Source organism: Antedon mediterranea, chromosome 4 (genome assembly GCF_964355755.1).
Source record: "Antedon mediterranea chromosome 4, ecAntMedi1.1, whole genome shotgun sequence".
NCBI classification, from domain to species: Eukaryota; Metazoa; Echinodermata; class Crinoidea; order Comatulida; family Antedonidae; genus Antedon; species Antedon mediterranea.
In genome coordinates, this window is record NC_092673.1 from 27,003,696 (window position 1) to 27,030,612 (window position 26,917).

General features: G+C 33.4%; 1 protein-coding gene across 2 annotated transcripts in view; it reads left to right on the forward strand.

Moving 5' to 3' along the window:
* The window catches only part of LOC140047088 (procollagen galactosyltransferase 2-like), a 33,582-nt gene extending 6,960 nt beyond the window's left edge, over window positions 1–26,622 (forward strand). The window contains exons 2-11 of one of the 2 annotated variants that reach the window (XM_072091899.1): window positions 787–1,015; window positions 5,158–5,292; window positions 15,956–16,157; window positions 16,391–16,510; window positions 17,247–17,430; window positions 17,802–17,934; window positions 18,343–18,470; window positions 21,254–21,457; window positions 22,638–22,901; window positions 25,293–25,433. In XM_072091899.1, coding sequence (XP_071948000.1) covers window positions 787–1,015; window positions 5,158–5,292; window positions 15,956–16,157; window positions 16,391–16,510; window positions 17,247–17,430; window positions 17,802–17,934; window positions 18,343–18,470; window positions 21,254–21,457; window positions 22,638–22,893 — 1,591 coding nt within the window. In that variant the 3' untranslated portion in view covers window positions 22,894–22,901; window positions 25,293–25,433. Of the gene's footprint in view, window positions 1–786; window positions 1,016–5,157; window positions 5,293–15,955; window positions 16,158–16,390; window positions 16,511–17,246; window positions 17,431–17,801; window positions 17,935–18,342; window positions 18,471–21,253; window positions 21,458–22,637; window positions 22,902–25,292 lie in introns of both variants that reach the window. The other variant, XM_072091900.1, reaches the window with a different exon arrangement.
* Window positions 26,623–26,917: the final 295 nt, after the last annotated feature.

Consider the following 26,917-nt stretch of genomic DNA (forward strand, 5'->3'; position numbering starts at 1 on the left):
GAAAGTTTTTACTTTGGTCTTTTGTCAAATTAATTTGGATTATGTAATGTATTATTTTTTATTTAATACATTTATTCCTTTTGTCATGTCATGCATGTATTTCTATAATAAAGATGTTATCAATATTTTGACATAGTGTACATCTTAATATTAAAGTCAGATTTGTGTTCATCAATAACGTAGACCTGAGGAACTTTAAGAGGCCCTCCAACGCTGGAGGCCTTGGGCACTTTTAGCCTTTTTTGACATATTTTAATGCCTTTTTTCCTCTGGCCACTGCTCAGAGTGGCACTCATAAGCTCCGGGGTCCCTGGGTTTAACCAGTAAGCGCTCATAGCTGTTACGCCACTAGTGTTCATTGGCTTTTTTCCTCTGACCACTGCTCAGTGGCACTCATAAGCTCCGGGGTCCCTGGGTTTAGCAAGTGAGCGCTCATAGCTCTTACGCCACTAGTGTTCATTGGCTTTTTTCCTCTGGGCACTGCTCAAGGGCCCTCATAAGCTCCGGGGTCCCTGGGTTTAGCCAGTGAGCGCTCATAGCTGTTACGCCGCTAGTGTTCATTGGCTTTTTTCCTCTGGCCACTGCTCAAGGGCCCTCATAAGCTCCGTGGTCCCTGGGTTTAGCCAGTGAGCGCTCATAGCTGTTACGCCACTAGTGTTCATTGGCTTTTTTCCTCCAGACACTGCTCAAGGGACTCATAAGCTCCAGGGCCCTTGGGTTTAGCCAGTAAGCGCTCATAGCTGTTACGCCACTAGTGTTCATTTGTTCGTTGTTGTTTCTTCTTAGGATAAGAAGTGATCACAATGAAGATAATTCAACTGAGATGTTAAAAGAATGGGTCTCAAGAGCTCAGCATCTATACCATGTAGTAGATTATAAATACGATGACAGTGTTAGTAAGTATCAAGATGAGGCGGGACCATTTGATTGGCCGGAGGAAAGGTTCACACATATTATAAACCTCAGGCAGGCCGCACTTGAGGAGGCTAGGAGACAGTGGGCCCAATATATGTTTGTAAGTATGGATAATGAATGTTTATAAGTTAAATAGGCAAGTCAGGCTTTCAACAAATGAAATGATTCTCCCAATTCAACTTATATGCATTATTAAAGGACGTTGATCCTTTCATTAAAAACTCATCTATTTAAGTTATCTTTCGACTAATTTCTCTCTGTATATTTTTGTTTTGATGTAAAGCGCATTGGGGCTTTTAGCATAATGCGCTCTATCAAGCCTGATTTATTATTATTATTATTTGGTTTCATTTTTTCAAACTTTATTTGTAGCAGAAGAACTGAATCTTCCTATACCCATTCCCACTATAGTATTTATACACCTTACTTAATAGCTTACTTAATTACTCAATCAGTCATGTGACATAAGTAAGTACTGATAATGACATGAAAACGTGAGAAATAAACTATGTCAATTGCCAATAGAAGGTTATTACACTTTTGTTGTCAATATATAATAAAATATAAAATATTTTTAAAGGTTGCGTTTGGTTTGATAAAAACCTCAATTGTATTATTATAGGATCCGTGAACTTTCTATACCCAATCCTACTAATTTTACTCAATCAGTCACATTATGGTACTGTACTGGTAATATATCGTGACTAATAACTATATACTATACATTGCCAATGAAAGGTTCATTACACTTTTCTTGTCATTCTAGAATTCACCACAAACACCACTGATTACCTCATCCAATTCCACTCTCCTTTCCTATTGTACACTCAGTACCAAAATTCACATGGTTATACTGGTTAGCATAATACACTATTATAACACTTAAATAAATTCCTGTCAGTTGACTAGACAATTATGGGTTACATGGCATGCAATAGTATGCACTATTGAACAGTCGTTTAATAGTACTTTTTTTCGGGTTCGAAAAAACAAATCTTATGGCGTTTTCTTATATTTTTTTTATACTATTGCTTTAGAAATACAACAGCGCCACCTATTAAGTACTTCCGCCGCGGATATTCAGTGTGATGACTGATATCGACGGAAGAACATTTTTGGAGAGATATGTGTACTAATTTAAACCAAAAAAAGCATGTATATTAGCTTTAAATCGTTTTTTGTGATTTTGATTATTTAATGGGAACATCTCTACAAGATGTGGAATTGTTGGGAAAAACAGAATTAGCCTAGATGAGTTCCAGTTGCCTGTTGAAGTTTCATAATGGTATCGCTGCCTTTCTTGCCCTACACAGCCAATATTCCTCCACTTTCAGTGGCAGATCCAGGATTTTGAAAGTAGGGCCTTGAAATTAAAAAATGAACTTTTCTTATAAATGAGTCTTAATCTTTTGCATTCAACTCAAATGATGTTTAATCTCAATTTTAGGACTTGCACACACCTCCGCCTAATACTGCACATACTTTAATAAAAGGAGTGCTGTATTCAATGCCTACTCAAAATTTCCGTAACTTGCACACCCTCTACCACTGCCCTTTCCTACATATTGCAATTAACTGTATTCAACCTAATCAAATGTCTATCAGGACTCTCGTACACCAATTGCCGCTTTCCATATCATGTGTAGCATTGGTAACGGTAATGAAGTAGTGTATTTCAACTTTAATGTTTCAATTCCAGTAGTCGCACACATCCAAACTCTTATTTCAAACATGTTATATTATCAGTTACCAAATCCAACCACACACAGATAATCAAATTTCCTGTGCATTTATTGAAGGTGATTTCTGTAGGTTGATATTTTGTGACCTAACTTTAGATATATATAACCTTGAAACTATACTTCCTTTACTAAATAATATAGAAATTATGGAAGATTAGTACAGTGTATAATGTATAGTATCAGCAGTTGGTAAAGTATGTTTATTGCCAATACAGCAGACCGCCAAAGACTCCCGATAATTGCTGGAGATTTTGATATTTTATGATACGATACCTGATAAAGGTGCAATCTTTCACAATTTGTTTTGGATACTACATAAAAGCATCCCTATATTACATAGATTTACCATTTGCATACCTAGTGCATTGACACACTTTGGTAACAAATGGCAAACAATCAAATGCATTTTCAACTTTTTAACAAACTCACATTTTTCGTATTCAATTGAGACTTTTAGTTACCGTTGAGTACACTTTTTCCGTTGAATACTTATTTAACAGAGTATTTTGAGCGTTGAGATTGTTCTTACCGTTGTCAATGTTTTCTAATCAAATGAATACGACAGTTATATGCATGGCACATAGCATGCAATGCTTGGGAAGTGCCTGCCATGTTTAATATAGATGTTTTTGAGATTTTTTGTAATAGCATAATCTATGTTTTGGATGTATTTAAAAACAATTATAGCACCCTCTATGGTTTGGCCACACTTTATTAAGTAAAATTTTCGGGAACTCTGATATATTCTTTATTTTACTAAAGAAAGATTGAGTATGTCGGAAGGGAGTCATCACTATTGTCAGCAAACTTTTTTTTTCATTACACGTAACTAGACAATGCCTCATATGTTTTTAGTGTAGACAGAATACATTGCTTGAAAGGTAGCAATTATAAATCCGTAGACCACACAAAATAGTTATTTTTTTATGATGAGAATTTAAGTTGAGTTTTGCAAAGAACTTTTTTTCAAGGAAATACTGTAGTGATGAATTTCAGATGTATATAATCCTATCTCTGAAATAGAATGTTAATTCTCTTTACATAATCCTATATCTATAAGCTCTGCTACTTAACTGTATTTAGTTATATTAGTAATAATTCCCTGGAAAATTGACCCAAAAAAAAGTCATTGTTTGCTTCATACATTAGGATCTAATTTTAATCCCTTTAATAGTGGTTGTTCTACTTCAATAGAAAACCACATAATATGTGGTTTTCTATTGCAGTTCAGAACCCAATATAGTGTCTGTTAAACTCCCCTTCCCTACATTTTTTAGATCTAATTTAAGATCACAAACTATATTTAATGTAAAAAAATAATACTATATGACCCTATTGCGATAACTTTCTTCGTCATTAAACGGTTAAAAATGTGAAAAATAAGTCGATTCTAATAATTATAGAGACCCGCTATAAATCTCAAAATGCATTGCAAGCGGATTGATATTTTTGTTTTTCTTCTGTAATTCACTCACTTTTCGATCGATTGTGAGGCCAAAACAAATGGAAGACTCCTAACTTTTCAGCGAAAATATCGGGTTTTCCCCAATTTGTATCAGCGGAGTTTGGCAAAAATATAAAGACAATTAATGCAGCAACTATACAACATCAGGCTAGGTACAGTATATAGCCAGCGTACGATGTTCGTACGTTACTGATGTTTACCAGCTAGGCCTACAAAACTAAGCCTAGCTAGGCTAGGCCTAAAGACCGTCCACGATAGGTCATTCGCCGCAAGCTACTTAGGTAGTGCATTGTTTCTCACTTTTTATCATAATTTACCATAAAACGTACATTTATAACAAGGAATGACCTGGTTAACTGTTTTAAAAGTAATATATATGTATTATTTTTACAAAACGTCACAAATTGTAGGGAAGGGGTCTTTAAATAGAGGTTGGCTGTAATGTTAAAATATATAGTTTCCCTGTCAATTTCACAGTGTCCCAGGATTCTGCCTATACAGTATAAAGTTTGATCTTAATAAGATTGTTAATAAATTGTGGAATGATATTAACTACAGTAGAACTTTTGGGCACCTCTATTCAGGGGACACCTATATTACAAAGACACTCGGTTGAGTCCCAAAGGTGTCCCCTTAATAGAGGCGTTCTACTGTACAATTAACAATGCTTTATTCAAGAATTCTACAAATATCTAGGTTTCCCTTATCCCACATGCATGCTTTTCTGCTGTTGAAGTTCTCTGTGGTATTTTCCCTATTTTCAAGTTGTTTCTTCCTCTAGTTATAATAGCCTTCTTCCCATCCCTAATTGGGTAATTGTTCTCTGAATATTCAAATAGTCCCTAAAATACTGCTTAAAGGGAAAACTATCATTCTGACTACTCTTCTTAGAGAAACGAAAATGAAACTAGAATCGTGTATCATACAAGAGGCTTAATACTGACAGATAAACTAAAAAATCTATCTGCCTATCAAACAGCGAAAATCAGAAAAGTTGGTTTTTCAATTTTGTATGTTCTTATTTTTTAATTTCAGGCAATAGATGCAGACAATTTCTTAGAAAATAAAGAAACGTTGAAGATTCTCGTTAGCGCTAAAAAGCCTATGATTGCGCCAATGCTGGAATCAACGACTATGTACTCAAACTTCTGGGCAGGAACTACAGAACATGTAAGTATTGTTTCTGCAATGACATATGCTACAACATCCTGGTATTTAAAGAAAATCGGTTGAATATGCCGTACCCTAATCTTAGCCAATCTTGGAGGTATACAGTATACATAACTTAGTAACGTACAAAATGCAGATTAGAAACTTTTGCATATGCAGCACAAGCCTCATCAAGGAGCACCTTCGGTACGGAAAGTGCCCCTGAATAGGGGTTGACTGTAGTGTTAAAATATATTATTATTGCCCTTTCGTTCGTATCACAGGAAAGTGTCCCTTTGATAGAGGTGTCAACTGAATAGGGGTGTCCCAAAAGAGGGTGTTCTCAAAATGAGTAAGACAACTTCTCTTGATGGTCATGTTCGGGCTCCACGTGGCTTAGTGGAAAAAGCAAGGCAATTAAACCAAGGTTTAGCTACAGTAGGCTTGTGGTTACAATACATGCTTGGTTTATTTGGATTGCCTCATTAGAACAAAACTATTGTATGTAAACTTACATTTTTTGCAAAAATCTGGTGGTAGTATTTCGATTTTGATGCTAAAACTTCTGGTCATAAAATCAAGAACTTTGCGAAGTGTGTAAAAATACACTAAAAAAGGTACGAATTGGCCGTTGAAACAACTGTACAATCACATGAGTATCATGAGTATAAGATTGATGAAAATGAATGAATAATAATAATAATGTTTACGAGACGAGATCACAATTGTTGCGTTTTATTTGTTGGACAATTTGAACTCTATGGCATTTAGTTACTGTACTATTATTTCTATGCCAAGAGGAAATAAAGTTTTGCAACATCAAGAGTTTTGTATTATGTGTCTTTATTCTATTCATCCCTGATCTATTATGATGTCATTTTGACAAAGGATGCTAAATCATTATTTTGTATTTAATCTGTTTACAGACGCTTTCTTAAATTAAATTTATTTCACTTTTCTACCTTTTCCCCAGCTCTGTCTACATTATCAATATAGTTTGATAAAAAATATGATGTGCCCATATATGGTAGTGATATGACATCATCATGTCCACATTTTTTGTCACACAAAGTTTGGTACATAGTGAGCAGAAGAATCATGTCAAAGTTATTTTATTTTACTGCAGTACCTGTACTTTGTTTCTTTAACATGTTACGGCAAATTTAGCAAGATTGTTTAAATCATTGTTCAGAGACTGATTGAAATGAAACAAACCAAAGTCACACATTATTGCAGTTTAAAACAAAATTAGTTACTGCAGTAACTGCAGTAGAGTAATTTATAAATGTTCACATGATCCCTAACCATCATGAATGATTTGAGGAATTAAGCTGGAATACATGGAAGAACCAGAGTGGAAAAATATTTATTTACTTTCCATTTGTTCACACTATTATAAAGCTAGGTAAACTTCCTGCCTGTCACCAACTATACACACTTGTCTGTCTGTACATTTAATTTGTCTTAATTTCTAGACAGATTGTTTGACCTGAAAGGTCAATTCATACACTTACCGTACAATGCTTGGTTTCCTTCCGATAATTAGCACCACTTTAGGCTGTGTTCACATAAACAATTCAATTGTCTTACTTAAGTATTTTATTACAGAAAATAGCATTCCTATATAGACATCCCATGTAAACTGAATTGATATGTGTCTCTAAATGTGTAAAAATAAACAGGTTGAAAAAATAAACTTCTAAAAAATGTAATAATTAATTTTAGTGGAGATCTAAGGTGGCTGATTTCCACCAAAGAAAAAAATCATTTTATAATAATATGGCGCCCTAAATATACAATCTGTTCACACGTACATGCGCATGCGTAGTACATTAACAAACCTCTCAGCGCATTCACAGATTTTAGAAAGTCACGTGGTACATTACTGGCCATCTTTGTGTCCAACTATGCCTATGTAGAGTATGGAGTCGAGTTTTTTGCTTAAAAAATGTATAACATTCACAAGGTTTTAAATATCAAAACAATCAATTTGTTTAAAGGTTTTTGTTAAAGACCCCTTCCCTGCAATTTTGGACGTTTTTTGGAAAATAATATATATATATCACTTTAAAAACATTAAACCATGTCATTCCTTGTCTTAAATGTACGTTTTATGGTAAATTATGATAAAAAGTGAGAAACAATGCACTACCTAAGTAGCTCGCGGCGATCGACCTCTCGTGGACGGTCTTAGGCATAGCCTAGCTAGGCTTAGTTTTGTAGGCCTAGCTGGTAAACATCGGTAACGTACAAACATCGTACGCTAGCTATATACCTAGCCTGACGTTGTATAGTTGCTGCATTAATTGTCTTTCTATTTTTGCCAGACTCCGTTGATACAAATTGGGGAAAACCCGGTATTTTCGCTGAAAAGTTAGGAGTCTTCCATTTGTTTTGGCCTCACGATCGATCGAAAAGTGGGCGAATTACAGGTGAAAAACAAAAATATCAATCCTCGCGCAGTGCATTTTGGGATTTATAGCGGGCCGCTATAATTATTAGAATCGACTTATTTTTCACATTTTAACCGTTTAAAGACAAAAAAGTTATCGCAATATGACCATATAGTATTATTTTTACATTAAATATAGTTTGTGATCTTAAATTAGATCTAAAAAACGTAGGGAAGGGGGCTTTAAGATAACCCAATCATAAAGTTACTGCGAAGATGATTTTAAACAACAAAATGTAAAAACAATGCATTACTGTACAGAATCGCTGTACAAAATAAACGCGTAGAGCGTGTATGGAGCGCACAGCCAGAGCCGTTAAATTAAATGGATTAAAGCTATTTTTTGTTTAAAATCATCAAAATAATGTTATTATTGATTTAACAAATTGATTGAACCCATTATTCAAAGTCGCAACTCTTATGGCTCTGGGTTTGTTGATGTACGCATGCGCATGTACGTGTGAACGGATTGTATAATTAGGGCGTTATAACGCCGTAATTAGGGCGTTATAACGCCGTATTATTATAAAAGAATTTTTTTCTTTGGCGGAAATCAGCCACCGTAGAGATCTGTACATAGATTATTGACAAAAAAAAACATGATCTGGAAAAAAAGTTGTGTTTTAAAAAAGATATTTTGATTTTTTAAAAGATGACCTAAATTTACTTCTTCTATTTACTTCATTTTTTTCAATTTTAACTCATTTCATTTTTAACTCATTTCATTTTTAACTCATTTCATTTACGCATCGCAGTTAGCAGAGCACTTGTTTACGGAAGACAAGAAAAAAAAAATGACATAATTATCCTTGTACAGAAATTATTGTGTTCCTTCCTGTGAAACTAGTTTACTGCCCTCTAGTGGCCAATTTTTCCAAAAGATTCCTGTTTTATTAAAGTCAGAGGGATTGAATTAAACACCTGCCTGTGATACAATAGAAGTATACGGACTGAAAGCAGAGTCCTCAGTGGCATAACAAGGGGGGGGGGGGGGGTTTAGGACTCCTAAGGGACCCACCAACGCTGGGTAGTTGCATTGGGCTTGGCCCCAGGGTTAGCAAACAAGCACTCATAACATAATCCTCAACTTGCTATACAATAATTTATTTCAGTAGTCATTGATAAAAAATGTCCCTAGTCCCTAGTCAGTCATTCTGCTGCGCATTTGCAAATGTTTCTGAGCGTGTGCATAATGATTTGCTAACTTTTGTAAAGATTTAAGATCACTACTATATACAACTATCCTTCACTAACTTTTTCATAATCTTGTGCCCTCCCCACTACCTATCTATGCACACCTGGTATTGCTTTGGGCTTGGCATATATCCTATAAAAAGAATATAAAATTCGAACCAACAGAATGCTGTAAATCTTTATAAACTTAGGCCGGCTTTTTCTCCCTCCCAGTGTGTAATCATGCAGGGACACTATTGTTCACAAAGGCTTTGATCCTACTGTATAAGCCTGGGGCAGTCCTTCCTTGTTGTAGCCAGATTAAAAGGATATGAAAATACCTTTCTATTGTGAATGTGTAATTGATTTCCATGTGCAGTGGAGCACAGTTATCCAGCTAGGTCAGTTGTATTCAATTTACTTGAGAATCTTGCAGATATTTATTCAATCAAACTTATATAGTAATTTTTTAAACAATATATCAATATTAAATACAAATAACATTTAAAACTTTGTACCGTAAAGGCGTTATGGAAGATTCATACAGTTTTTTTAACACAGAATTTAGAATTATTCCACCAAGGTTGAACCTTAATTGACAACCAAACAGCCTTGGTATACCATGGTTTTATGCCACCCACCACTCCAGCATGCTTTTACCATATTTACAGTAAGGCACATCCATATGCCGATAACATTTATCAACTTGTTTTTAGGATCATAAGTTAATGTTTATGTTTGCACATATTTTTTTTTCATAACCAAATATTTTAACAAGCTGTGTATCTTTAATCAAGCCTAAATGCATACAGTTTAAACAAAAATAAACTTGTGTTTATCTTCAACATGCTTGATAATTCCATGATAATTCCTCACACTCAAAATAACAATTGTAATTGGTTAATACTGGTTGAATTACTTGCTATGAATAAATGCTGCAGTACTAGACAGCCACGACAAAATATTGTTCAAGGAAGAATGTACTAGGCTATACCATGTATGACAAAGTATACAGTAATCCCAGGGGGCAGTGACAGGACAGCTATGAGCACCCAGGTGCCCTGTAACTTATGAGGGCCCTGAGCAGTGCCAAGAGGAAAAAACAGGCATTAAAATATGTCGAAAAAGGCTAAAAAATACCCAAGGCCTCCAGCATTGGAGGGCCTCAGGCCTCTACGTTATGCCACTGCCAGGGGGCCTGTCTGAAATTAAGATAAACATTATATTTTGCTTGTTTTTTTAAAATAAAGTTATTAACCTGTTCTCATCTCTTTTCACTCATTTCTTCTAAAACTTTTTTAAAAGACACCTAGTTCTTCCAAACTTTTTTAAAAACACACTCGGTTCTTCCAAACATTGTTTTAAAACACACTCAGTTCTTCCGAAACTCTTTTTAAGACACCTAGTTCTTCCAAAACTTTTTTTTAAGATACTCAGTTCTTCCAAAGATTTTTTTAAAAGAACACTCAGTTCTTCCAAAACTTTTTAAAGACACTCAGTTCTTCCAAACCTTTTTAAAGACAGTCAGTTCCTCCAAAAATTTTTAAAGACACCCAGTTCTTCCAAAACTTTTTTTAACTCATCCAGTTCTTCCAAAACATTGTTTAACACGCCCAGTTCTTCCAAAACTCTTTTTAACACACTCAGTTCTTCCAAAACTCTTTTTAACACACTCAGTTCTTCCAAAACTCTTTTTAACACACTCAGTTCTTCCAAAACTCTTTTTAACACACTCAGTTCTTCCAAAACTTTTTTTAAAACACACTCAGTTCTTCCAAAACATTTTTTAAACACACACAGTTCTTCCAAAACTTTTTTAAAACACACTCAGTTCTTCCAAAACTTTTTTAAAACACACTCAGTTCTTCCAAAACATTTTTTAAACACACCCAGTTCTTCCAAAACATTGTTTAACACACCCAGTTCTTCCAAAACATTTTTTAACACTCTCAGTTCTTTCAAGACTTTTTATTAACATACTCAATTCTTCCAAAGATTTTTTGATAAGAAAGAAAGTGAAAATATTTGTTTCATACCGCACACTTCCTGCTGTGTATGTTGCTCTAAATGATTCCATGTATTCTGTATAAACTGCCGACTAAAGCATTATTTTGAAAATTACGAACATCCGGTAGTTTTGGATTGGATCCTGAAGTAGATATCATATTGATAATTGTTTAGCAAGCAAACACAAAAACTTGGCTCAAATCCCATCATTTTTTCCATTCATGCCGAGTTAAAAATGCAGCTGATCCCTATGAATTTAATACAGGAATAGTTTACTGGTTTCTACAGGGGCGGATTGCTATAAGCGGTCTATAACCGGTCTTAGCACTTAGCCGGCTATAATTCGTGACGTAGCAAGTAGTCTTACATTATAGACCATTGCTATACCGCGGTCTAACCTGTAAACGGTCTTTAAAATTAAAGCCTACTCGAAGGAGTCTTAAAACAGTCTTAAACCTCTCTTTTTGTGACTTTTACGTATTATTTATCGTCAAAGACAACCAATAGAACGAGTTTTAAGTGTTAAATCAAATAATAACGGTGATTTTATTCTTTATATAGCCCTAGAATAGATTTTCTTGCGTAGAAATGTACGTACTGTTATGATTGTGAATTGAACAAGCGTGACAAACATTACCTTATTTGGTATTCTACACGCAAAGTACGCCCTCAATTTGTTACTTTACGCGGTCTTATCTAAGACTGTTTTTATAGCAATGGTCTAACAGGGGTGGCTTTAGTAAGACCGTCTATCAGATAAAGCCGGCTTTAATCGGGGAGTTAAGACCATTAGTTAAGACTGTTTTATAGCAATCCGCCCCAGTTTTTCTTTTCAAAGTACCGTAAATGTATTTGTAGCATTAAGCTCTGTCTACACTATCAAACTCTATGTGTAAATAAATGTGATGTGCCCATATATGGACATGATGATGCCATATCACTACCATATTTGGGTATATCACTACCATATTTGGGCATATCATTACCATATTCATTGAAAGTATGGATGAAGTCTGTCTGTAGTGCCTGTAGAATGGACGTGACTCACATCAACTTTTATTTATTTGAATATTTTGTAATACTTTTCTGAATCTCTTACACATAGGCATATTTTTTTAGAACAGGGCATTAGATTACCTAATAATTATTAGATTATAAATAATTATTTGTGAGACTAGTGCGATCCTTTGTTGGTCAAACTCAAAGAAAAATATATAAATATATATATTATTTTTTTCAGTAATTTGCCTTTGAATTTATATATATTATTTATATAAATGATTAAACTTATCAACTTTTTCATCTACTGTACTGATTCAACCTTCTGTATCTAAATATTTATCGTGGAATATTTAGGATATAACATCTGTTTGAAATATAATTGATAAATAATTTACTAATAACTGAAATCAAAAATTATTATAATCAATATTGTAGTTTTTAACATAGTAAAATCTGTAGTCCGTCTTACTATTCAGTTACCTTCGCATTTGTTTAGTTGAACCCTGGAAAATTTATACTATTCATAAATTCAGTTACACTAATCACGACAATTGAGACAACTTGAATAGAGATGGTGCGATGTTTTGAATAACGGCTCAATGAATGCAATTGAACAATAGGCACTTTGTCGCATACCTGCAGATTTAAATAACTTTGTGAATTCACGAAATGAGATTAATTTGGCACAATACAAATTAAATATACAGAATTGCTGACTTTGTCAAAAGTATTCAGTTATGTAAAAGTCAGAGAGAGTGGTTGTTATTCAACCTGTATTATTTAATGGAAAATTATTAAAGTATGAGGAAGTGGTAACAAAAAGAAGGGTGGGTGAATTGAAGCATATGGGAATTATATTTTGATAAATAATTCAACAACTTTCATCATTTGAACCCTTGGATGTATTTTGTCCCCCCAAATTAATGAAAAATGAAGATTTATAAAAATGTACTTTGAATAGGTCATTTTGTAGATTTAATCAAGTTATTCACTTCCAAAAATGAACAAAAATAATGGTTTCACTGTATAAAAAAAATCCCCAAAATAAACTATTAAATTTAGCCAAAAACCCACAGTCTAATAGACAAATTGACTATTTTTTGCTTAAAATACAAAATACAATTTTTCAGATAATTTTTTTTTTTAATCCAATTTTTGGTTAAATTAATAACTATTATGTGACATTAAAATGGCAAATATTAAAAAAAAAATATTTTTACAAATTGTTTTTTCAGGGGGACAATATATCTTTAACAAAATGGTTTTCATAGAGTTTTGGTATACAATGACATCATCCCAACATTATTTTGCAATATGAAAGATGTTTTGGCTGTAGAGGTAGAGAAAAATGAATTTTTCCACCAATGTATTATGGAAAATTGAAAAAAAAAAATGAACTTAAAACTTGTTTGATGTTGTGTAAATGCTTTAAGAATAGATTCACACTTGACCACTGTTTAGCATTGGTCAAGCGTGGATAGTCTGACTTACATCACTTAAAACTGACCCTTAGGCACTCTTGAACTAGGCTAGCTAAACTAGGTACCAATACCTCTCATAATAAAATAGAATTAGTCCTAGTGCTTGATTTGAATTCAATGGATACCTTTGTTCTGTATTGTTTGCAACCAGAACTCCTTGTCACTTGTCCCAATTTTTAGGACAATCATTTATAAGTTCCATTGTGATTGTAAGAATTTTATAATCTCTACTGTACTTTGAATGAACTGTCAACCCTGATGTTGCAAGTTATAGTAATTTTAACAAGTTTTTAACACATTTGTGTTGGGAATATGCACTAGCTACTCTTCATTTACAATAGAACCCCTCCTTTTGGACACCATTATGCCACTATTCAGGAGACACACCCATAATAATGGCGATACTGTACTGTAAGTTAGGTGTTAAAAAGTACAACAAAAATAGTTTACTCGTGGACCTCCGCTTAGAATTTTAAAAATACCTTTGAATTTGATTCCTTTATTCCAGGTCAATTGTGTGAAACGTTCTCATCTCTCGTATTGGTGTAGAAATTCCTTTTTATATCCAAGTTTGATTATCTGAACCAGGGGTACTGATACGTTGTTAACCTCATGGTGAACTCGTTATTGTTGATTCTGTAGTTTTTAATTGTCTTTTTTCCATTCATTTTATAGATAGTTTCTCTTTTAGTAAATCATAAAGATTATTCTGTACTATATAGTTATTGTTTAAAGGCTTCCATGTCGAATATACATTAAAAAAGTTAGTAAAGTTAGGTTTGCGGTACACCATGTGCTTTCAAAAGAAAATAAAGTATTTTTGAAAAAGTTTCTTCAGAAAAGGTTATAGCATACCAACCAAAACGTAAAGGTTTTCTGCAAAAAAAACAAAACAATTTTTTTTTGTATGTACGTACTCTAACAATTTGTTAAACTAGAGGGTGAGCTCGCTTCGCTCGCTCCCCCTCTAGGAAGTGTAGACGATGGTTCTCGGAATGATAATGTTCTCCTTATACATTTTCTGTCGGTTACCATTATTGAAAATGCTTGACATTCGTAAAACTAAACTACTTTGTTTCACAGTGTTTTAGATGATTAAAAACATTTTAAAGTATAGTTTTTATTGTTTGGTAGGGCCCTTTGGGGAGGCGGAGGTCATTTGAGGGAGGTGCTTATTCGAGGGATATATGTTAAATTTTTTAGTTCTAATAATATGGTAACATTTATAATCAAATGAAATCCTCTCATAGATATGAAAAGTGGTAAAAAAGAATAACAAATGCTTGGTAAATTGCAGATAACAGTGCGGTGAATTCTACTACAAATAGTATAATTGTGTTATTATAAATATGTGGATGGACGTTTATTAGATAGTTGGGTTGTGGGGTGGGGGGGGGGGGTTTATTATTCAAAGTGATGTTTTATTGGAGAGGCGTTTATTCAAATGAATACCATCCTAATAATTATTAATACATTATTTAATTTAATCATCTTTTGAAACTAACTGCCGTGACAGAGTGGGCCCAAGAAAGAAGACATTACGGCTTGCAACATGGGCAGACATCTCGGTCCTAACGGGACACAGGAAGATAGCCTACAGTTATTCCTGCAAGCTTACTCAATAAAACTCAGCTATCGGGATTTCACTCGAAAAATGTCTTATCAAATCTCCCTATGTAATTTTATAATACTATTCCCCACAATATATTCTGATTCTTTATGGCGTATATTTAATTTGATCTTTATTAATTTGCAGTATAATTCCTATTATTTAACTACTGTACCTTCACACACGTGTGGTATGTTTTAAAATAAACAAAAAACTGAAATGGCTATGATAAATGGCCAATTTTTTTTTCGTCTTCCAAAGGGACACTGTATTGATTGATGGAAAGTGCCTGTTTCCAGTCACCTTTAGGGTCAAATCTATTATTTTAACTGCTCCCTTGTGTATAAAAGAGAGGAAATATTTGAAACAAAGTTGAACTTATCTTAAACCCGGAAATTACTTTGACCGGGAAGAATTGAAATTGAGAGGAAAATCCAATGTTGAAATCATAAATGTTGTTAAAAAACTCTTTATAATATCTTCCTAAGATATAAATATGGAACAATAGCGTCGGCGTGCACACTAATGTTATCAAATCTACGTTTCGCGGTACATATCGGATAGATAAGGTAGGTATCCAAGGCGGAGATTTGTAGAGAAGTTTTTGCATTGTGCTCGCCTATGTCAGAATTAACCATAATTTATATATAGATACATTGTGCATTGACTTTAAAATACTGTACAAAATGGCAATCCCATTTCTGATGGCAATCCTGTTTTTGATGGCAATACCATATCTGATGGCAATCCTATTTCTGATGGCAATCCTATTTCTGATGGCAATCCTATTTCTGATGGCAATCCTATATCTCATGGCAATCCTATATCTCATGGCAATCCTATTTCTGATGGCAATCCTATTTCTGATAGCAATCCTATTTCTGATTGCAATCCTATTTCTGATTGCAATCCTATTTCTGATAGCAATCCTATTTCTGATTGCAATCCTATTCTTTTCAGGGATATTATAGAAGAACACCAGAATACTCTGAGATGTTAGAACGCAATATATCTGGCATAATCCAAGTTCCTATGATACACTCAACATATATGATTGACTTACAACTACAGGTGTCGTTACAATTACAGTATTCACCGCCACCAGAGTACGAAGGCGATATTGACGACATGCTTATTTTTGCGTATTCTGCACGTAAAGCAAGTGAGTAGATTCTTATTTTATTTAATCACTTGTATAGTGCCGATAGTATTTGGTCTGAAAAATACACTTTTGGCAAAAAATAACCACCCTAGTCGAATGAATAAAGAGGTGTTAAATTGATAATAATTAGATTATGCAATAAAAAAATATTTGTGAAAAATTTATGTTTAATTTAATCTTTAATAATAATTTCATTACAGAAAAAAATGCATTACATCGTTTGTTTTTTACAGAAATACCTATGTATATAATGAATGCTGCGTTCTTTGGTAGTCTTTCTACCCCAGCTGGTGTCCAGAACACGTTAGAAGAAGATGAACAACAAATGATATTCCAACGAATCGAGGTCATGGGTTAGTATCGTTTTGATTCAACAATAATAGGGAGGTTTCGCAACCTTACGAATACGATAACGAAAACGGATACGTCATACATTTGTGAAACTTTTGAGCTGATCCCCATTTCATATTTGTAAAGCGTATTCGTGTTGACGAATATCACCAGTCATGTTCGTAACTACAAAACGAGTATAGTTTTTGATCAATTTTGCACATTTTGCATTTGAATCAGGAATGATTCATGATTATAATATAATTATAGATTTATTGAAAGTAATTTACTAAAGTAATTTACTAAAATGCCAAGTCAATTTTGATAAATAGCAGTTTTTAAAGTCCTCACTCGCTTTGATGTTACGCTAGGCCTAGGCAGCCAAGCACCAAGCAACACGTCGTACCTGCGCTTCGCTCAAATTTACCGCAGTCATATTTTGGACGCGCCTCAATGTTTCGTTGCCATGCGAAACAGATTTGTTTATGGCTTAGGAAAACGAATACGTGTGCGTGACGTATCTGTTTTCGTTATCGTATTTGTAAGATTGCGAAACCTCTCTAATAAACTGTTTGATCTACCGTAGATAAAGAAATGTAATATAATATTGTTCTGGTGGTAGAACAAGTCTTGGCAGATAGTGCCTTAACTGGCGGTCAAGTGTGCAAATCTGGCTCATTTGCACAATTGCAATAATAAGAGTTTATTCCAGTGTACTGTACAAAATCTTTAACATATTTTTGTTTTTTATTTTTTTAGTCGAAAATGAGCCTATGCCATTGTCTGCGCATATCACTCTGCCTCCCAAACAGCTGTCTAAGTTTGGTGCAGATAAGATTTATATGATCAATTTAAAACGAAGACCAAAAAGAAGACAGCGAATGGTTCGATCGTTACATGAATTATCTTTAAATTATACCATTTTCAATGCTGTGGATGGAAAGTAAGTGTAAATAAAAGAAAGATACAAAATGACATGCACTTTATTTTTATGTAAATTTATATTTTATTGAAGATTATAATTAAATTGTATCAGTTTTTAGCTTTTTGTTGATTGTCCTTTTCATGTCATTGTCATTTTTTTTTTATAAATTAATATGGTGAATAAAAACAAAGGTGATACAAAAATTACATTAAGATTTGTGCCGCAAAATCATATCTTCCCATCATTCATTATCTGAGCATCCTCACAAGGCTTTCCACCATCTAAAACTCATTTACTTTCCGAATTATTCATATTATGTAGGTTAGTAAGAAGTGTTCATTTCTGGATGCCAGTAATTGCTTTCTAATGTCAATATTTTTTTATTGTAGACTGTTAACGGATGAAAAATTAAAAGAAATGGGAATTGATATGATGGAAGGCTATAAAGATCCCTTCCACGAGCGGATCCTAACTAAAGGAGAGATTGGATGCTTCCTGAGTCACTACAACATTTGGGTTGATGTAAGTGTATAGTCATTTTCAATAACGGATCCATTGGGTGTGCAGAATGGTTACTATCAACGCCGCAGTAAAAAAAAACTTATTGAATTTAGTGCCACCACACAGCCATTTGTTTTATCCTATATTTTGTGGAAAGGTACATTTGCCCAAAGAATTTTGAAAATAATGAAATTGCTCCTTGAAAAAATTATTTACAGAGTTAATTTTACCAACTACCAATGTGTGAACAACCTGGACCTCAATGCAATGAAATATTTGGTAATATTCTTAGTAATTCTAAGTTACTGTACACCTCAAGATAGTTTGTTTGTTTTGTTCAATGGGTTCCTATGACATTTGTTTTTTATTAATTTGCCATGTATTGTTATCTAAAATATTATTGATAATGTTTTGGGGTGTTTTTTTCAGATGATTGAAAAAGGTTATGAGACAGTTATTGTATTAGAAGATGATGTTAGATTTGAAGCTTTTTTTACGATGAAGCTTAAAAAACTTTTAAATGAACCACAAAAGTTAGACATAGCATGGGAGTTAATGTAAGTGGCGAATAAATGTTATATTCATTGCACAAATCATGATTTTGTATGTCGTAAGGGATATTGGACTAGCATGTGAGAGGCATGCAGTGGGACAGCCAGTCGACAAATCGTGTCAAATTTCGACTCGGAGAGGGCGCCCTACTTTTCTAATTTAGTTCAAAATTGCTAAATTTTAGGGTGTTGGAAAAACACAATATTTGTAAATTTAGCTGATTATCGGAAAAATATTGTTAGTGAAATAAATTCATAAATGGTTTTAATATATTGTCATGTAAAATTAAATGTATTTGAACAAAACGATAATCTGTAATTTAACGGCAAAATCAACCAATGTCTTTTTTCCGAAATTGTACCCTAGAAAATCATTAAAATAAAATATTTAGAAAAATTGAACAGTCCTGAATTTAAAATCCCTGTTAGAAAAATTAATAATCTACAGAATACGATATTAAGATACAAAATTCGGTGGTTGGGATGCAGCTCCGACTATTCAAACTAAAGGTACCACTATTTGTTCCATCGAAAACTAGCGAAACCGCCATATTGTAAACACATCGTCATCGTGTTTATGAATTTATTTATATCGAACGATATACGCGATGTTTATAATTGTCCGCGTAAAAGAATTCATATAAATAAATACATTCCAATACAACGTATATTATTACTTGTTTATTTATCACAGTATACATTTTAGTTGAGGAATATTTATCATAACTATTATAATAGCTTTTATACGAGTCCGAGGCCTAGCCCTATTAGCGACCGATTGTTCCAGGGGCGGAAAGTCACTTAGTGACGTTGTGATCGGGCGCGTCGGGCCTAGCTAATATTAATAATATGACCTGAAATAAGCGGCTAACAAGAACTGTTATATACTTGTGATGAACAAACAAGCAATTAGATTGAATAACAAATTATTTATTCATTTTTTTTGGGTAAAAACATGTACAAACTAGTACTGTATAATATAAATTATAATAATAGTAATATTAAACTAATACAGTATTAATAAAATATAAAATAGGCCTAACAATAACATACAATAAATATTCAATTTTTAAGGTCTACCACATGACAATAACATAATTTACAGAGTATAGTGTAGTAGGTTTGCATTCAACATAAATATTTGTATTGTAATTCATCTAAATCCTCTGCAACATACATATATATTTGTAATTCAACATTTTGTTTTAAATAATTAAATTATAGTTTGGGTATGACAATGTCGGTAGGTACCGGTGTCATCTTTGTATCCACTTCACTCTCAGTTTGAAGTCACAAAGACAAAGAACTCTGCATCATCAACGATTCCTGAAAGTGTCAGAAAAAATAATAAATATTATTTAAAAAAATGTTAATGTCTGGTTGTATATATAATTATAATATTATATGATGACATAAAAGTAAGGCAAATGGAAGCTGTATTTTATTAATTAAATTACACTTACAGTATTTACTATTATTTATTTATATAATCTAGGCCTACTAGCACTAGTAGTCTAGCTAGGCATCTATTGAGCCTAATAAATCAAATAATAAATGAAAAATAAAATAATAATATTAATACTGATTGAAAAAAAGTATTTTGTTGGGGGGGGGGATCAGCGATCAGATCACCAGGCTAGGCCGGCCAGGACCAATGATACTCGTAATCAGTACAACTTATAAACGACTATCGGATCAGCATCAACACAGTACAACACACGTCTCGCTATCGCCTATACTGACACACGTGTCTCGCGTTGCCGAAACCACGCTCACAGCTAGAAAATGTACCTACCTTTCGAGGCCTGAGAATACACCAACAAATTTTGAACAGGATAGAAATATATCATACTCGATTAAACTAATATTATTCTTGATAAAACAATTGATTATAATGTTTTTAATTTGTTGGGATGCACCTCCGACTATTCAGAAAATGGACAACAAAACAGTAGTCAAATCGTACCACATTTATAAATTTCACGAGTCCCGACTTCAGTCGCCGAATGTATTGTATTAGCTTCGGTTTCTTTGAAGGAAACCGATTGGTTATTCAATAATACTTATTAGAAAATGCTTTTACCATAATAGGTAATGTTGGGCGGTTCTTAAATATTCATGAGAGCTTAAAATAAAACAGCACTTATTTGCTAGGCGACGAAAAATCGTGGTTTCAGTTTTCAACGATAGGTGGCGCTTCAAAATCGTCAATGCGGAAGTAAGTCGATTTTACACGATTTAACGGTCAAAACGCGAAGTGGCTTTCCCACTGGCATGGGTTCGAGACTTATCTGTGCTATATTGCTTGTATCCTTTGGCCAGTAATACTTTACTCTCATTGCATCGTCCTTCAGATGGAATGTAAAGCAGTTGATCTGAAAATGGACCCTCTCAAAGAACAATCTTGCACAGCACAAACTGCCATGCATGCAATCCACCACAGAATATATGTAACTCTCCTCTCCCTCTTTTTGGTGTAGCTAATTATACATATACAGTTCAATACTTTTCACAGATCAGTGCTCACACCACTTACCGATTTCATCTATAAATACGACTATGCTTTTGTAACCCTTCAAATAAAAGACCTCTACAAATGTATCCCCTTAGGCTCTACTTGGCCCTGACACAAAACACAATATAAGTAAAGTGCTTAATTATAATATTTTAAGAAACCAGTTTTAAATGAGCATCTAATGGTCACTTGTCTGAAACGTTTGTGAGAGTTAAAAACATTGTTTGATCATTTACGGTAACTAAATAAATCAACAAATATTTATTTCTTCCAGATACCTTGGACGTAAGATATTAAACCACCGGCTTGAATCATGGGTCAGTGGATCGGACATGCTGCTATGGCCTAGCTATTCATATTGGACGTTAGGATATATTATTAACCAATCAGGTGCCAGGAAACTTGTGGAGCAGAATCCTTTAGGTAAAATGGTCCCTGTTGATGAATACTTACCCATTATGTTTGACCAACATCCGGAGTAAGTAATTAATTAATTTTAATTTTGTTTAATTTTAAGTTTTCTGATAATATTTAAAGTTAAGGTCTCTGATACGGATTTTTTATTATTATTAAAAAATTGAAAATAGAGGTTGGCACATCATTAATTTTACTTGATGTAATAGGGTACCTTAAGGGACCATGTCAAATTATTCTAATGCAGTTACTGCAGTAATTATTTTGTTTTCTCTTTAACCTGTTTATGCAATTATTTAGCAAGCTTTTTTTTAGGTAATCATACAACACACTGTTTTATTGCAGAGACTGTCTCATAAACTCACATTGAAATTAAATAAATTATACATTGCTGCAGTAAAAAAATGTAACTACTGCAGCAGTAGGGTCTTTCACACATGTACCGGAACGGCGCATCCAACGTCAATGTTTCGTTTTCATGATGCTCCACGCGACTATGCACCAATCTATATTTGCCCGCGTCGGACCGGAACCCAGCCGGAACAAGTTTGAAAGACCCTCTATAATCTAATCATTCAACTATCATTTTTCATTGTCCTAATCATCATCATTTAATAGTTGTAATCATTTGTATTCTTCATTCATCATTCATATTTATTATATTTTTTAATATTTTTATATTTTTTTTTACTTCACACACAGGGGCGGATCCAAGACACACCCCCCCCCCCCCTAAAATGTGCAAATTGTAATGCAAAAGATAGGAGATCAAATGAAGCTCAGCCCATCATTTCACCATTTTTAGGCCTTGCCCAAAATCCTGGATCCGCCACTGACGCATTTCAAGCATTCCTTAGTGCATGTAGTTTGTACTTTGCATATCTTGAATGTTGTTTTTTCACACTTTAACTTCAGCCATAATGTTTCATTCATTTCATTGACTCTTACGTATGCAAACCGCATGTGTACAATAAAGCTTGGGTCCCACTTGCGTTGCTCCTACAGTGGGAACCAAGCTTAAGATCAAGAAACGTATGTTTTACATGCATAAATCAGTTTCTGACGAAATAACAAATATATTTAACTTTACATAATGTTAGTTATGATGAAATCAAATAGATTATGAAAAGTGGAGTGTATTTTAGATCAATGGTATTAACATTGATGGGTTAGATAACTTTTAATTTGTCGCTTTTTTTATAGGTTAATTCATATCGTACACATTTTATATACGTTTTTTACAGAGACTTATGGAAAGAACAATTTACTAATCGTAATCTTATAGCATACTCCGTCTCGCCTCTCATAATGTTTCCCACTCATTATGTCGGTGATAAAAATTACTTAAGCGACACGGAGGCCTCAAATATCTGGGATCACGTTTGCAACGAGGACGATAAAACACGCTGTCTAGCCAAGAAAGATCGACAAAACATTAGCAACCATGAATTGAGGCAAAGTGCTAATTTGAATTTACCCAGTGGACACTCCGAGTTATGACACACTTGGTGAGAAAAACCGATCATGTTATATGACAGTTCCATCTCATCTTAGCCTAGAAAATGCATCCACACAACCATATAGTAGTAGAGTTCTGAAGACCCTATATCTATCCAGTTTCTATTGAAACAAATGGAATATCTTTAACCATCATCCTTGATTTCGATCCAAGTCGGCCCTAAACCGTCTCGGCCAAAGTCAAGTTTGCCCCAAGTCAAGTCGGCCCCAAGTCAACTCGGCCTCAAGTCAACTCGGCCTCAAGTCAACTCGGCCTCACGTCAACTCGGCCTCGGTCAACTCGGCCCCGTTAAAGTATGGAACGCAAAAAGTGCAAATGAAGGGGATTGATAAAATAATATTTCTTCACAATTTTTTAACTATAAATAATTCTGACTTTTAATGAATATTAATATTTAGACAATAATATATTTAGGGAAAAAAAATAGGAATGATTTCACCAACTTTCCTTTATTTACGTTTAATAAAATTTCAAATTGCCTTCCTGCGCCTTTGGCAGCTTTTTCGATATCTACAACTGCTACGTGTTTTCACTGACCGGGGGATTCCCCTTTTTTAAAAACGCAAATCATGGACAAAAACGATATGTACGATCATTTTTTCTATGGCTAAATGGTGGAACGTAGGCCTCCGTCTTCGATTTACTAAAATGCGGTACCTGCACGTGACGGTTTAGGGCCGACTTGACCTGCACCCGTTTAGAATATCACTCTCTATAAAATAAAAAAAAATAAAAAACAGACTTTGAACCATTTAAACAGAAATAACTTTTTAATGAAATCTCAAAATCATAAATTGTTTATATAATGGGATTATTATCATTATTTTATTTATTTTAAAATTTGCATACATGTGAATGATTGCATATTGAGTGCATGCTTCTGTTTGTACTACTCTGTGTAGTTTATGCTTCCAATTATCACCTGTAATCTTATAATTAACTTTGAACTTTGACTTTTATGTAAATTTAGGTTGTAGTTCAGACCAGTCAAAGGTCAACAAGTCAAAGTTATATTAGATTATGGGCGATTTTTGTGAATTACTGTACAATACATTGTTTGCATTAACAAAACATTGCATGATTTATAATAAGTTACTTCATTCATTTTTAATAATGCATGTCATTATTAAATTATCATTCTTTGCTGGTTTATTGAATCATTTACAAATTTTTACTGAACGTTCAAAGGGCTTATTAAACCGCATGCTTGCGCGCAGTAACACAATTTTGAAAATTGTTCATGTTTGCGGGTCCAACATCTTTGTGGAGAAGATAAAGACAGTTTAGTTGAATAATAAAATATTGCATTAATATTACATGACAATGGTGATGTATGCTATTATCATCTACAATTGATGAGATACTGTAGTCCTTTGAGAAACCCCTATAAGGGGACACTTTCTTATGAAACAAATAAGGGACAATACATATGTTTCATTGCCAACGCTATAAAGAATACTTTTTGGTCCTAAAGATGTCCTATTAATAGTATTCCTCATCTTGTGTTTGCCAACTTTACTTTGATGAAATAATTTTTTTTGTCATTTAATAATAATATACAGTATTACCATATAATTATATTATATCCTAAAATATGTTTTGTTTTGCCATATAATATAATATAGTACAGTATTAACATATAATAATATTTGATATATTTTAAGTATTGTTTTTATTTATACTGTACACTGATCCTGATCTCTAACTTGTGTATATGTACCTTACTATTAGTTTTTTAAACAAATTTCCAATCCTAAACTTATTTTCCTTCTTACTAATTCAAAACTTGTGTGTCTGTCTGTTTGTCTGTCTGTGTGTCTGTATGTGTGTCTGTCTGTATCTCTGTCTCTGTATGTGTGTCTATCTGAATTTCTGTGTGTCTGTCTGTGTATATGTTGGTCTGTCTATCTGTCTGTATTTCTGTCTGTCTGTCTGTCTGTCTGTCTGTGTGTCTACCTTACTTTTAAAGAAACTCTTTCAGCTTCTTCCTTTTATCTTCTGCTTCACCTATCAGTCTGTCCTCAACTTGTGTATGTCTGGCTATTAACTATCTTGCTTTTAAATGAATTATCATAGCTTTTTCCATTTTTCCTCTGTCATAAGATAATGTCAACAAATACATATTGCATAAAAATAGATTTTTTAAATTTTAATTACATTTATAACAATATTAATGAGTGCAATTAATATAGATACAGTAATAGTAATGTATTAGTGATTTTAATAGTATTTTTGCATAAAAATTATGAAAATAATATTTATTATAGTATTAGTAGCATTATGATGATAAAACTATACTACTACAAATAAATTAACAATTCTGTTTTTACAATGTTTTTGTAATAACCAATTTAATGAAGTTGTTCCTTTTAATTTGCAGAGAAAGTTGGAAAGAGCACTTTTCACCTCGTGACCTCATAACCTACTCCGTCCAGCCACTACTAGTGTACCCAACTCACTACTACGGGGAACCTAACTATTTCAGCGACACGGAGGCGTCAAAGTTATGGGAGAGCGTCTGCGAAAATCACGATTCACTTGAATGCCTTGAATTGAAGAATAAACAAATGGGTGAGAAAAGTTTGGAGAAAGAAGGAACGGATCAACATATACATCCCGAGTTATGACGTCGTTGACATTATCAATGTAGACTTGTTAATGACTTTAAAATTCCTCCAAGCTAGGAAGCATCGGCGCGTAATTTTAGTAGGTTCGTAACAAATTTCAAATTGATCTATTATATTAGACTGAAGCATTTTAGGAAAATAGTTACAAAAAGTATGTCTTGTTAATAGAACTCATTTGTAGCGCCTCTTTCAAAGGACAAATGAGGGTCAATGTATGATCAAACCTCTATTTAGGGGACACCCCTATTATTGGTACACCCTGTTTTGTCCCTTTTATAGGGGTTCTACTTTCTAGTCATGTTAGCGTTTCTAGGTATCCTATTCGATTTATCCATACTGACTGTGTTATTATTGGTGCTATAATGTTCTGTATTGTCAACAATATAAATATTTATTATATTATATATTTTTGTAATCCTTGCCATAATTGTATCTTTTTTACTACTGTACTTTTTATAACATCTCAGAATGTGTACATGATTATTCTGCCAGTGAAAATCAGTTTTTAATTCTTTGTTATTTTTGCTTCAATTCATGATTCAATTTTATATTCTTCTACAGTGGGCGTTTTGATTTTTGCCCGTAATATGACACGCTATGTGTGCCAAAATGTTTGTTTTTTTAGGGATATTAATCTGCCATCTAGGACCATAGAAATATTATACTTCACTATATAATATCTATTCTAGAACTTCAAACCAATAAATGGGTACTGGAAAAGACAAGAATAAAACAGCAGTTTAATTCGAGGGCGGATCTAGCCGGTAGCGCTAAGACGCACTTCCCCCTTTTGACAGCTAAAATCAACTATGTTTTGATATATGTTTTAGACGGACACCTAACTATTAATGTTAAGAATGAATTAATCATGTAGCGCTCCTAGATTCGCCCCTGTGCGTTACTAACGTTCAGCCTAAAAAAGGAACCACTGGTGTAAATGGGTAGGCCTACTAGAAGGCCTCTTAAGATAATAAAATTCCTATTTGTTATGTTATTGTAGTGAATGATGTTTTCATTTATTGATTTTTTATGTTTTTAATAGTGAAACAAACTAAATAAATGATGTTAAAAAATTTAATAAAATTTGAATCGTATTTTTTCATTGTACAATATCAACATAACATTAAAGATGTATGAAACACACAAAATGAAGGTCAAAATATTCTAAATTTAAGTTATTCACTTAAGTCGAAAATTCGTGCCAAAAACAATTTCAGAATTAACAGGTAAATTAGTTTGATTACATTTCGTCTGGAAAATCGTCACGAGCGAAAGTAAACAAAGATTTCAAATCACGAGTATGCAGTATGCATGATGCTAATTAGGATTGTTTACAACTCATCACGGTTGAGAAGGTGTTTTTCACACAGATTGCGAG